This window comes from Sebastes fasciatus, chromosome 1 (genome assembly GCF_043250625.1).
Source record: "Sebastes fasciatus isolate fSebFas1 chromosome 1, fSebFas1.pri, whole genome shotgun sequence".
In the NCBI taxonomy this organism is placed as follows: domain Eukaryota; kingdom Metazoa; phylum Chordata; class Actinopteri; order Perciformes; family Sebastidae; genus Sebastes; species Sebastes fasciatus.
In genome coordinates, this window is record NC_133795.1 from 24,811,877 (window position 1) to 24,824,559 (window position 12,683).

At 43.6% G+C, this 12,683-nt stretch overlaps 3 protein-coding genes across 7 annotated transcripts in view; 2 read left to right on the forward strand and 1 right to left on the reverse strand.

Moving 5' to 3' along the window:
• Positions 1 to 2,214, forward strand: part of igsf21a (immunoglobin superfamily, member 21a) — a 238,025-nt gene extending 235,811 nt beyond the window's left edge. For 3 of the 4 annotated variants that reach the window (XM_074639254.1, XM_074639277.1, XM_074639267.1), the window contains exon 10: positions 897 to 2,214. In XM_074639254.1, the coding sequence (XP_074495355.1) occupies positions 897 to 973 (77 nt within the window). In that variant the 3' untranslated portion in view covers positions 974 to 2,214. The remainder of the gene's footprint in view (positions 1 to 896) is intronic. The other variant, XR_012594339.1, reaches the window with a different exon arrangement.
• A 3,325-nt stretch (positions 2,215 to 5,539) lies between these two features.
• On the forward strand, positions 5,540 to 9,082 carry klhdc7a (kelch domain containing 7A). Its single transcript, XM_074639288.1, has one exon. It carries the CDS (start codon positions 5,726 to 5,728, stop codon positions 7,994 to 7,996), a length of 2,271 nt encoding a protein of 756 aa, XP_074495389.1. The 5' UTR covers positions 5,540 to 5,725; the 3' UTR covers positions 7,997 to 9,082.
• Positions 9,083 to 9,158: 76 nt separating this feature from the next.
• On the reverse strand, positions 9,159 to 12,591 carry cfap107 (cilia and flagella associated protein 107). 2 transcript variants are annotated; one of them, XM_074639301.1, is made up of 4 exons: positions 12,334 to 12,583; positions 11,184 to 11,294; positions 10,665 to 10,833; positions 9,160 to 10,416 (listed from the first exon to the last, which is right to left on the reverse strand). In XM_074639301.1, exons 1-4 carry the CDS (start codon positions 12,442 to 12,444, stop codon positions 10,178 to 10,180), a joined length of 630 nt encoding a protein of 209 aa, XP_074495402.1. In that variant the 5' UTR covers positions 12,445 to 12,583; the 3' UTR covers positions 9,160 to 10,177. The 2 variants fall into 2 exon arrangements, with proteins under 2 accessions (XP_074495411.1, XP_074495402.1); XM_074639310.1 differs by lacking the exon at positions 11,184 to 11,294 and having other exon boundaries at positions 9,159 to 10,416; positions 12,334 to 12,591.
• Positions 12,592 to 12,683: the final 92 nt, after the last annotated feature.

Sequence of the window (12,683 nt, forward strand, 5' to 3'; positions counted from 1 at the left end):
AGGACTGGTTTTACCAAATAGCTTATTCAGAAGTGAGCAAATATTGTGGTTTATTTTAAAGCAGGGGTCTCCAACCATTTCTAATCTGACAAAATGAGAGTGTCCGAGAGCTATTCATAGCACCAAGTTTTGCATCGCCAATAGCAGACATAAATTCTGCCTTACTTATCACCTCTATTACAATTGCGCCATAGGCAAAGGGCCTTTGGTGTTTCAATAGCATATGTGCCACAAAAACAAAGACTGTTGCTGCGTTGGCCTTCTTCGTCAGTTTGGTAAACAGTTTGTTTTCAGCTCCTTTACATTCTCTGTTCGTAGAAAGCTAACGTTAGCTACCAGCCGGAAAGTCCCATGAAAAGCTGTGGACTTTGGTGAAGTGGTGCTCGACGTTACATCTTTTACAGACTGACACGGTTGCAACACAAATGAGACACACATTTGTCAATCACATTTGTGAAAAGAACTCTCCATTCTGTGCGTTTGCTAGTCTGCTAACATCGCTAACATCACTCGTCTATTTGGCAGCTGATTGGCAAATATCATGTGTGTCAGAAGGGGGCAATACATCTGTGAATTTGACTGGATAGAAATAAAACAGGTTTACAAAGTGACTTTGTGTTATCAAATTTATATACATATTATTTGAATCTTTAGCAAGGCACTCAAAATTAGGTAGCGAGCTACTTGTTGGGGACCCCTGCTTTAAAACCACCAATGAAAAATACCAGGTTATTTCATGCTGAATCACACTCATTGCATTTTAACAGGTTTACGAGTCACCAAAATTGGATTAACGTATTAAAACACTGTTATAGAAATATGACTTTGCTGATTGATGGATAGAAGTCTGAGAAAATGTGTCTCTGTCTTATTGACTGTTTCTTTGGTGTTTGTAGACGGAGCCTCCCGCGTGGACGTGCTCGGACTAACGTGGATGGCACTCGTCCTCACAGTGACAGTGGAACTGACGTGAAACCTCTCATCCAAGACACTCTCTTCTCACACACACACACACACACACACACACACACACACGCGCACACACACACACACACACAAACATATACTTGCCCTTCTTACACACCATCCACACATGCACACACAGACACACTTTCCACAAACCCTGCAAGCCTTCTCCAGTCATCAACAGGCTCTCCATGCGTCAGTCGATCAGGAAACGGCGCCATCGCAGGATGGTGCTTCACTGTTTTTTTTGTAATAAAATAATAACCAAGATAATGATGATATCAAAAGAACAACGTGATGAACATGACAATAACCACCTCCTATATAGCCCTGCCCAGTTACACCTTTTTTGTTTCTTGTCCCACGTCTGCCTGTTGTTCAATAAAATCAGTTGATTTGAAATGGAAAAAGAAAAAAAGCATTTGGATTTTATTTTGATGAGTAATTGGTGTTGACTGAGATGTGAAAAGTGGGACTGGCTGAAGATGCGCCACTGCATCAACCACACCCATCTGTTACATGTCCTGGGATGCACCTGATTAGCAACAAGCTGATAAACCACGGGGGAACAAACACAGATGCTCCAAGAGAACATTCTTTTTTTATTGATATATCCCTTTTTTTCCTGAAGGCGCGGAATGTACAAGAGGATTTAAAAATGCATTAAGAAACTAGAAAAAAAATCTCCTTTTTGAGTGTATTTTGTGTACATCAGTGTAAATATTGAAAATAATTAAAGAGGTTATATGGGTTATGGTGAGGGACGGTCGCTGATATAGTCGGAGTTCACACTTCTCCACCTTTGTTTGTACTTCATTCGACACTGTTCTCAGAGATAATTCTTGGCTGAAAGGACAGAAACATGAACAGCCTTTCTGTTTCTCATTTGGGCTTTTTATATCTATGGCAGGTCTCCAAGGACGGAAAAAAAAAAAAATCTAACATATGTCTGCTGTTTTGGGGTTGTGGTGCATGTGACGTTCGAAGATTCTTTCTCCTTTTGGTGTGTTGCAATTGACAGCACTGCAACTCATTGTCACTGGCCTGTAATCCAGTTATTCACTTGTGACATATTATCTTAAGTGACATACATTGTGTACAATACGTAACTCTTACCCAGACATCTGCAGTACTAGTAGGATCATTTTAGCCGCCATTCCGGGGAGGTGCTCACTTGAGGCAGCGTGTGTAAACAGGGTTGTTGCATTTGTTTCATTTCACCTGTATTAAAATGGAGAGATGATAAAACTTGCAAGCCTTGACTTTACTTATAACACTGTGTTCGACATGTTCGGTAGTGGGTGTGCATCTTGCAGTCTTCTTTGATGCTTGGTCTAATATTGCTCACGCCTGCATATCTAGATTGTTGTAGGAAATATTTACAATCTAATTTGATGATAATCTCACCATATGACGGAAATTTGAAGGACAGGCTGCCTAGAGACAGAGCCTAAGCTCCCAAAATTCAGATATTACTTATTGTACTGACCCCAGCATGACTTTTGAAGGAGATTCTGACATTGCTGTTAACCATTTCCAGTTTGTACGTTCTCTCACACACTGTGGAGGGTGGCTTAATGCAGAATAATCCTAAATTTTTTGGACTTCACAAGAATTGCAATTTAAGCTATTCTAAGGACACTACATGTATTAAGGGATTAAGGTTTAAACCAGGTGGGAGGTAAGAGGGGAGATTTCTAAAGCTTAGTCGAATAGAAAGGATAGACCTATCCGTTTGGGATATCGGCTCACCTTGCCAAAGTACAATCCATATTCCTGCATTCTGGAGATGAGGGCTGCATAGCACAAACATTATTAACAGACAGGCATATGCACTTTGAATTATTAATTTTTTTTTTTTTTTTTTCCAGTGAGGGGAGCAAAAGGCGCGAATCCTTGTCCAGCACTGTATAGCATTATAACTCAGCTATTATGTAAATTTTTGATTCAAGAGGCACTTCTGTGTTATTTTTTCTTACTTTTTTCACTCACTTCGCATTCAGGAGAGAAAAATAGCTCCATTGCCAGGTCTGAATGCATTAGACAATGTGCAAATTGTCTTTATATAATCATCATGCCAATAGAAAAAGTATATCATTACTTTGTGTGTGTGTGTGTCCGCACCTTAAAGGGGACATATCATGCTCATTTTCAGGTTAATACTTGTATTTGGGGTTTTCTACTAGAACATGTTTACATGCTTTAATGTTCAAAAAACATAATTTCTTTCAAACTGTCTGTCTGAATATACCTGTATTCACCCTCTGTCTGAAATGCTCCTTTTTAGCGCTTGTCTCTTTAAGACCCCCTCCTGAAAAAGCCCTGTCTTATTTATCTCTATAAACAGATTTTGCATTTAAATGAAGAATCTATAGGCGGCTGGACAAGATTTTGGCATCGGAAGCCTTCTGGTTTCCGTTTGTAGTCCGAGTACTATTAACCAATCATGTTCGAGCAGGCTTTGGTTGAATGCAGATAAACGGTCTGTGTGGAGAGCAAAAGTGGCGGAACACATTGGCCGAAATGCAATCTCTCAACCCACCAGCTGTCGTCTAGCAATGATTTAGCTTTTTATTGGTTTAAAATTGGTTTATAAACTGGCAAATTGTGAAGCAATCCGGTCATCTCTCAACTGCAACTCCAGTCTGGTATCTCACGTTTCTAATCTTACTGTAAAAAGGAAGTCTTGGCCTGGATATCTGCTGGCTCCACCAGAACCTCCAGAAATATAGCCCGTTGCCCCCAGACGTTTATCCGTCGTCAGATCAATTCAATGGATTCCCAGGCTCTGATTTGCTTGCGAGAAAAATATGGTGCACCTTTGCAAAGGTAGTTCTCAAGCCGTGGCCGATATATTCTAATGAACCCACATGTGACATAGGAGTGGGAGCCAAATCTGAATGGCTTGTTGAATAACATGTTTTCTGATCTAGTCTCCTTTAATAGTAGGCTACGAATGAACACTTCACGTTGATTAAAATTCATAAAATTAGTTCCAAGCTGTTCCGGACCAAAAAGGTCCAACAGGCAATAAATATGATCCTTTAAAATATATGGTCTTTCATACAGTATTCTGTTACCCAGATAGAAAGACTTGCTATTTTAGCCATGTATGTGAAGCATTTAATTGTTCCCTTCAGTAGTAATTGCCCTTAATTGTAGGGAAATCAATGTGAAAACAAGAGCAAGCTTTTGTGTGCACCATCTTTTCACACATGAAGAAATTGCTCTGTTTGCCCATTACAAGTCAATGCTGTTTAGGTTTATTTGTGAGAAGGTTGAATGACCCTTACAAATAGAGTTGTATTGCATTAACAAATTGATGACTCAAGAAATGTGATACTCACAACATATTAAGCTTTATTTTTTTTCACTACATCCCTCCTCTGCCTACCATGCTTCACTAATCTCTCCATATATATATATTATATATATATATTTATAAAGGAAAAGAACAAAAAACACCTGTTAAAAATGCTTTTTGTGCCTTCTGTTCTTGTTCAGTCGCATGTTGCACACCTATCATGCATGGCACAAGCAAGAAGAGGTGAAAGTGCCACACAACAATGCACATGGCTGACTAGCGTGTTTTTTTCTCAGCAGTGTTCACCCTGAGCTGGGAGCAATGGGGAGGATAAGAAGCAGCCTCTTTTGGCCCATCTGTGAATTATTCAGTAGTCAACCGTGCCTGCGGAATCCGGTTTCCTTTATGTTGTCTGCAGGCTTTGGCTATCGGATGACCAAACAGAGCTCATGTCAGCTAGGACACCTGACACACCCTCTGTATGTCTCTCCACTTGACGCACCTTCAAAATGCTGCACAGAGTGCTGTTAAAATAAACACTGTTCTGTTGTTGACCGCAGACTCGCCCAAGTGTGTTATCAGCGCCACAAATGACAGCCTGACAACGGCAACGGAGAGACACGGCTCCCATGTGACAGAGATGTATGTTTGGTATGGAAATGAATGACGCTGTCAGGTTTCTCCGTAGACGCTCTTTCTGTCTGACTCAGGCAGTTATCTGTATTATTTACAGTTCTATGTGTTTATTGTGTTGTTCGACAGCGTATCTTTGGAGAGAGGCCTTTTAGCATCACTTGCACAGAAGAGGACCTTTGATCTGTGGCATGGCTGTGCAAACAGATGTATCCTGGTTATTAAGTATTTGATAAATGTCACCTATCATAACGGCCCGCCCCTTATTCAAACCATGTTTTCCTCCTGCAGCTCTAGCCGTGTGTTTCAGCAAGTTAAGGAGCATGATCTATCATAATATTTTTTCAGGCATTTTCCAAAATTGACATAATAAAGTATGACCTGAACCACTCCTGTTAGCTTCAACACTGAGCAAAAGATGAACAAACAACAAAATAACTCAAACTAAGTTAGGATTAGAGTGTATTTAGAAAGTTATTTGAATAGTTATGGGAAAAGCTTGGGTGAGTCAGCAAGTTGCATAACCAAATATTGATCTGTGAGGTATTTACATGTCCTGTGTATGGTTATTGACTCTGGATCTGACTTGCCACAGGTGGTGCATGGCCAGTGCCCCGCCTCTACAGAGCCAGGGATGCAAATAGTACCTCTAGAGGTATCATTTTACACTTGATCCTTTGGGCAAAGAGGCGCAGTCATCAGATCACAGCAGCTCTTTTACAATGAAAACCAGACAGCGTGTTCCCGTCAGCTGAGACGCATTGACAATAACATTCAATAGGATCAGTCAACCCGTTGTCGTCAGTCATCGCTGCTACAGCTATGCCCATTGCGGAGCTTTTGGGAGTCCAGTTCGACATGCAGCTGCTGTTGAAGCTGAGTCTTTCCGTGGCTGCAGTGCTGCTAGTTTCATGGGCGTACAGGTTCTACAGCTCCAGGGAGGCAAAGGAAATTCAGCTCCGTGTCAAAGACGACAAAGAGCCACAAAATGCAACCTGCCAAAACTGCAAGACGACGCTACGATGTCAAAACTCATCAAAACATGACACCGATGATGGGAGCGAGCGTCCTTCGGATGCAGACACAGCCACTGATGACCTGACACCTGACAGCACCAAGGAAGCTCGTCCATGCCATGCTGAAAAGAGTGAGGATGCATTTAGCATGTCATATAGTGACCAAAATATCAGCATGAAAGGAGAGGTGGTCACTCGTCAGAAGCAGGCAGAGGTTGCCACCAGTAATATTTCATTTGGAGCTGCTTTGAACCTTCCTCTTCCAACTGAGAGTGGGATGGTCAGTACAACGGGGCGCCGTTCCCCTTGCTTTTTGCAGAAGCTGGAGGGCATTGTGGGTGTGGGCAGGGAGTTAAGGCAGGACTTGGAACGCCAGGGGGCCTACTCCAGCTTCCTCTCCAAGGCAGAGATCAAAGTGGAGGATGCCAACGTCGTGCTGGAGGGAACGGGAGACCAGATTGTGCGCGGAAAGATATATGATTACTATGTTGAGTCTTCCTCTCACTCTATTACAGACTCCAACGCTGCGCTGGGTCAGTATGAGAGGAACGCTGAGTCAGTGGAGCTTGGAAGTCGTGGCAGCGGCCTCAAAGAATCCCCGTTCTCTCTGAGCCCCATCATCATGCGCGATCTGGTTTTACCACAAAGCACAGTTGAGGATCCCCCCTTGCTGGGAAGCCTCAAACCGAGGCACCCCGCGAGGCCTGTACTCCTACGCAAGGAGAGCTATCTGTCTGCGGCAGAGCAGTCAGAGATTTCCCTCCCCTTTCTAAATGCAAGAGCCTCTACTCTAATGACTCACTCTTTGGCCCCAACCAGCAATGAGTCTATCTCTGTTCACCCTATGATCCGTCACTCTACAGACAGCGGAGGCCTTAATGTGAAGGAGGGGGCTGATCCAGAGACTGTAGCAGCATTTTTACACCTTCCAGCAAAAACTCTCGACAGCACAGATTTGGAAAGCTTGAAGAGTAAACTCGATCTGGGTAACTGCTTGGAGACGCTGTGTCTGGCCAAGAAACACGGCCAGGCCTCTGTGAAGCAAGCGGCCCTGGGAGTCATGTCAGACAACTACCTCCAGGTGCTCAGGGACCCCAACCTTTACGGGCGGCTAATGGCTGGTGAGCGGGAGCAAATCCAGAAGCAGAGAATGAGAGGGAGACGGTTTGTCATGGTGGCAGATATGGACCCTCAAGACTGGGCGAGGAACACCGGAGGGCAGACAGCAGAGACGGAGCAGAGGAGGACGTCCAGCGCAGTGTACTGTTATGATGACTACAAAGACGTCTGGCACACACTCTGCCTGATCCCACAGGAGGTCATCTCTAAAGCCTGTGCCATGTGCACAATGGATAACTACTTATTCGTGGCAGTGGGCTGCCAAGGCACAGACAGAGAGATGACACCCTCAAAGCGAGTGTTTTGCTACAATCCTTTGACATCAATTTGGAAGGAGATCAGTCCAATGAATGCAGCCAGGCCGCGCTGCAAACTGGCAGCACTGGAGGGCTACATCTACGCCATCGGAGGGGAGTGCCTCTCCTCAGTGGAGCGCTACGACCCGCGATCGGACAGATGGACATTCGTGGCTCCACTGCCTAACGATACATTCGCCGTGGCACATCACGTCACAGTGTGCAGCGGAGAGCTTTTCGTTTCCGGGGGAACTCTTAGATGTATACTTCTTCGCTACAGCCCCAAAACCAACAGCTGGAGGCCAAGTCTGTTGGTAGGCAGCAAAGACAGGACTGCAGATCTGGTAGCTGTGGGGAGATTTCTGTATCGGTTCGATGTCAACCCACTGCTGGGGGTCAGCGTGTACCGCTACCACACGGTGGCTCGGCTGTGGTACGAGTGCAGCTCCAAAAGGCTTCAACGCTGCCCCGCCTTCCAGTGTGTCACGATGGATGGCACCATCTATTGTGTCAGCCGCCAGTTCACCATGAGGTTCGAGGCTGATGAGATCTCTCCGGGTTTCAGAGATGAGAATTTGAGTGTCCTCTCTGCAGCGAAGGGCATACTTTTCCCCTTTGTCCTTTCACTCCCTGATAAGAAGCCTCGGCAGACCAGTGTGTAAAGAGGATTCGGTTTTCCATTAATGATAAGGCGGTGGTGGAGTATCCCTACAAGAGCATGCTTTACATCAAGTTTCTTGTTGACTGAGTGGGTTTCGCTTCGTTCTTGACACAGCCCCAAAAAATATCACTGCAACGTTGTAATCACTGTTATTAAGATTACCTTTTGCCACAAAGCTTCTGTTTTTTAAACTACTTATTTCTCGGATTGGGTATTGCACAAAGAAATGTGTGTTTACGGATGTGCTGCCATGTAAATTGTTTGCTTCTTTGATTTGCCACTCCTCCCTGCCATTAAGTTAGTTTTATATCATCCCAGATGCTTAACCTCTTTAGATAATTCATAAATAAGTCTTGGAGCAAATGAGCTCATTCAACTCTAACACATTATAGAGATTGGGCAATATAGTGATCATCTATCACTGTGTGTAGGGCACAAATATAACTTACACAGTGGCCTGGTTACAACGCAATTATCTACAGTTGCTCTTTAAGTATGACAGGGTGTAAATGGGGTTGTCATACAATATGAATGGGTGGGCTTCTAAAAGCATTCGTCACGACTTTTGAAAGACTTTCAACGCTAAGACTTGCTGTTCATTTTGTAAGTTTAGTCACTCTCATTTTGTGGCCAGAAAGAAGTAGAGCTGCAACGATTAATCGATTAGTTGTCAACTATTAATTATAATTGATTAATCGGATTGAGTAATTTTTCAAGAAATAAAAAAAAGAAATTCTCAGATTCCAGCTTCTTAACTGTGAATATTTTTTGGTTTCTTTTCTCCTATACGAAAGTAAACTGAATATCTTTGAGTTTGAGGATGTCATCTCGGGCTTTGGAAAACACTGATTAACAATTTTCACCATTTTCTGACATTTTATAGACCAAACAACTAATCGGTTAATCAAGAAAATAACTGACAGATTAATCGATAATGCAATAATCTTAAATTAGAGCCATTAAAAGAAGTGTATTTGTTTTAATATTGACTGAGCAGTCTTTGTTCATTGTACCAACGAAACATCTTGTCATCTATTGTTTTATAAAAATCAAAGAAACAATTGGATATTAATCCACTATTAATAAATACGGGTATTAAATTAAATGTCTATTCCAGTATTTGTGTGACCTATAACCAATGATAGAATAACACCAGGACAATCTAAAACACTTGTGGTTTATTTCTTTAAGTGTTGAGCAATTACATTAAGAATGGAAATATACATAAGGATGAAACAAATAATAAATCCCTCATTGTTTGCTCATTTATAATTAAGTCTTTCACTGTAATGCTGATCTTCTTCCGTCTTCAAAGACACACTGACAGGCTCTAGAGGGTGACGTGCTGCTACAGCACCATCATGTGGCTCTCCAGGCAAACACAACAGTGCTCGGGGGCGAGATATGTTGAGCTCCAGACTTCCCACAACACAGAGCAGCGTCATGTGACATGCAGGCAGGCAGGCATCAGCAGCACGGCAGAGCGACTAACTAGCTAAACAGTGGGCGAGACAGAGGGCTGATCAGCTGCACTGGAAGGCAGCAGGCAGGCAGGCGGGGGAAATAGGGAAGGCGGACGCAGATGGTTGACCATCAAACATGAGCATCTTTGATTCTTCCTAATTAAACACTTTGATCCCCCGTAACAAAACACCTAATGGAATGGGAGCTAGACACGTCCCTTCTGATGTTGCAGAGGATGGCTCATGGCCTCGTGGTTTGCCTCAATACCCGGGTCACTTCTGGCATCAACAGTTTGCTTTATTTATTTATATTTTCCACAGAGCATCTAGGGCGATACTAAACAGCCCATTCTGGGTTTCACATATCAAGTGTGCAGAGAGAGGGAGAATTTGCATGTAATTATCCTCTGGAAGGACCCCTTCCTTTTTCCCTTCTTGTACACAAACACATATATAAACACTGTAACTCACCACATAACACACAGTAAACCCACATTAAGTCCTCACAGCGACATAATGAGAATCATGTTTAATTTTTTGAATTCCTTTTGATTTCCCAAATGGTTTGTTAAATTTCTTTCATGCCGCTGACTACTACAAAAGAGGAACCACAGAGCAGCACCGCTTCGAGCAGAGCTACTAAATTACCGAGCAGCATGTGAGGCAATTCGAGAGCCGCATTGTCCGTCTCTAAGCCCGCCGCGTTTGCGGAAGTCGACTCAATCTGGGATTTGCAGCAGCGGGCGCCGCCTCAGATCCAGGTCCTTGTTGTTGTGATTGGCCGCGTGGAGGTGGCTGGAGAGCATGCGTGAAGCCCTGGCAAAGCGGCTCTGGCAGAAGGCGCCGAGTGGGTGCCTCTGGTACGCTGACCTGTACGCAGTCAGTGACGGGAGGTGTGACTGCTGCTTTTCCAAACGGCGCTTTGTGGACTGCGGCGGGCCAGGGTTGGTTGGATAGGCTGTAAAGGAACGCAGTAAAGAAAGTTAACCGCCATGTCACTGCAGCCATTAATTACACTGCTGACTGATTTGGAACCATAAAAAGGCATCTGGGGCCACCCACATTTAATTGTTCATGAGCACAACTGCTGATGTGTTTTGTCCATACAAAATTTAATGCGCTGAAGTATGTTTGCTCTGCACTAACTGGTGCCGGGATGGTTTAATATGTAATTTACCATGCATAATAATATAATATAGTAATTACCATAAATTGGGCGGTCAGACCTCTCAAGCTGCAAGCTGTCTGGATGCCCGGGTCGCAGAGTGGGCAAAGTATTGGTGTGTTTACGCTGGTAGCTCTCTTCATAGTGCGTGACCAAGTAATGAGAGGATGGTGGGCCATTGTGGCCAAATAGCAGCTTGGATGGAAGCCCCTGGAAGACAATACACACCAGTCTCAACATAGCCTGCATGCATGGATTAAGATATAGGGGCCATGACCTATTCTTTTACAATAATCTTCAAGAGGCTCGCCATGTGACAGCGGCAAATTGCTCTAACTAGCCTTTAAGTGCCCGGTAGGACTGATGATTTTACACATTTTTCACGACTGCTGAGTCTGACCAGAAACTTGCTTTCATAAAGAGTTTTATCACAGGCCTTTATCTCGGCCGTCAATATTATGCAGAAGTGGCCACGATCTAGAGAAGAAAGCCCTGACTTGCAAGGCTGTGACAGGCATTCAATTGGCGTTAATGCCACGAACGAGCAGTTAAAGGCTGACCTCAGCTCTCAGCAGGGCAGATCTTCTCTCAAAGACGTCTGGCTTGAAGTCCCAGTGGGGCCGGTGGTCTATGCGATTGGTGCTGTTGGCTGTCTGTGGCTCCCGAGTGAACTGCGTCGCACAGAATAAACAGACAAAGAGGAGTGATGTGGGGTGGGGGGGTATACGGGGACTTGAGCAATGAGCCCAGCGCAACGATCAGCAAAGCTCACACTTCACTATCGATCAGCACCGTTGTTCAGTGTTTCTGGAGTCATTTCTCCTCTCAGATCCTGAACTGGCAGCCCGTGGCCGAGCCTCGCGTCGATGCAATTAGTCTCCAGCTGTAGCCTCTCCCACCAGGAGGCTGTGCTGAGGTGGCTGAACTGAGGCTGCCTAATCACTTTGTTATAGATTTGACTACCAACTGAGGTGCTACAAAACCCTTGGCAGGCTGCCTCTGGTATGGCATTATGTTTTGGATCTGCAGCAAGAAAAGGCATAGACAGTCTGTGTTCTCACATTCAATTAAAGTCATATATACTATCAGAATTTGATCAATTCGGTCCAATAACATTTGGAACAGCAGTAGGATTGAAATATTGTATTCCCATTGAAGTTAACATAGGGCTAAACCGGAAATTAGCCATCGAAAGTTTCTGCCTATAGAGAATGTCCATTAACATTTTGCAAAAGTAGCTCGTAGCGGTGAGATCTAACTGTACCAAAGATGCTCTATAACAAAAATTACGCATTACAAGCAAAGAGTATAAAAACAAAGAGACGAAACTCCGGTGTTTTTTTTGACAAACCGCCATTTTCGGTTGAAAACACTTATTATATTTATATTTTATTGTTGAACACAGGTCATTTCGGTAGAATATGTCAATAGATTAGAAATAATTTAGTTTCACTTTTGTTCAACACTTTTTAGGCGGACGTTTTACTGGCGGCCGGTGAACGTTTTCAGTCCAAAATGGATTTTTGAAACTTAATTTTATATACTTGGCTATCTTTTTAATCATTCAAATTTGGCTGGGTGGTTAATAACACATTTGTCTGTGGTGTGACAAACTCAGAACACATTTATTTTTGCTTTACCCAGAATTTAAATCAGAACATCTTATTTTAACATAGGCATAAAAGGGACATAAGCAGAAAAAATGCCTACCTGAAGTCTTTCTTCGGCCCAGTTGCCTATCAGCACTTTGTCTGCATACTTCTGCTCTATCCTCCAGCCGGTTTGGGCCCATTTGTCCTGCGCCGTCCCTGTTTGGTTCATGCTTTACCTGGTATCAACGTGCCTAACCAGGCAAATCTGTTAGAACATGGTTAACTAGTCAAACAGATAGCATGTAGGTGCATTCACCTGGTCCCATGATGGCAAAGGCAGTGGAGGGGAAATAGAAGAGCTCTGTTGCTATGGATACAGCAAACACTGAAAGGGAAGGCGAGCAGTGTCCTGGAAGCAAATGGGAGATGTCTTACATCCGTGTTAAAAAGAGATACATTCCTTGAGAC

Excerpts from the sequence above, each read along its gene's own strand:
- klhdc7a (XM_074639288.1), top strand. The coding sequence starts at position 5,726 with ATGCCCATTGCGGAGCTTTTGGGAGTCCAGTTCGACATGCAGCTGCTG.
- cfap107 (XM_074639301.1), bottom strand. The coding sequence starts at position 12,444 with ATGAACCAAACAGGGACGGCGCAGGACAAATGGGCCCAAACCGGCTGG. Across the intron at positions 10,834-11,183 it reads CTGCCCTGCTGAGAGCTGAG|GGGCTTCCATCCAAGCTGCT; the intron begins GTCAGCCTTTAA and ends ATTGTCTTCCAG. Across the intron at positions 10,417-10,664 it reads GTCTGACCGCCCAATTTATG|CCTATCCAACCAACCCTGGC; the intron begins GTAATTACTATA and ends GTTCCTTTACAG.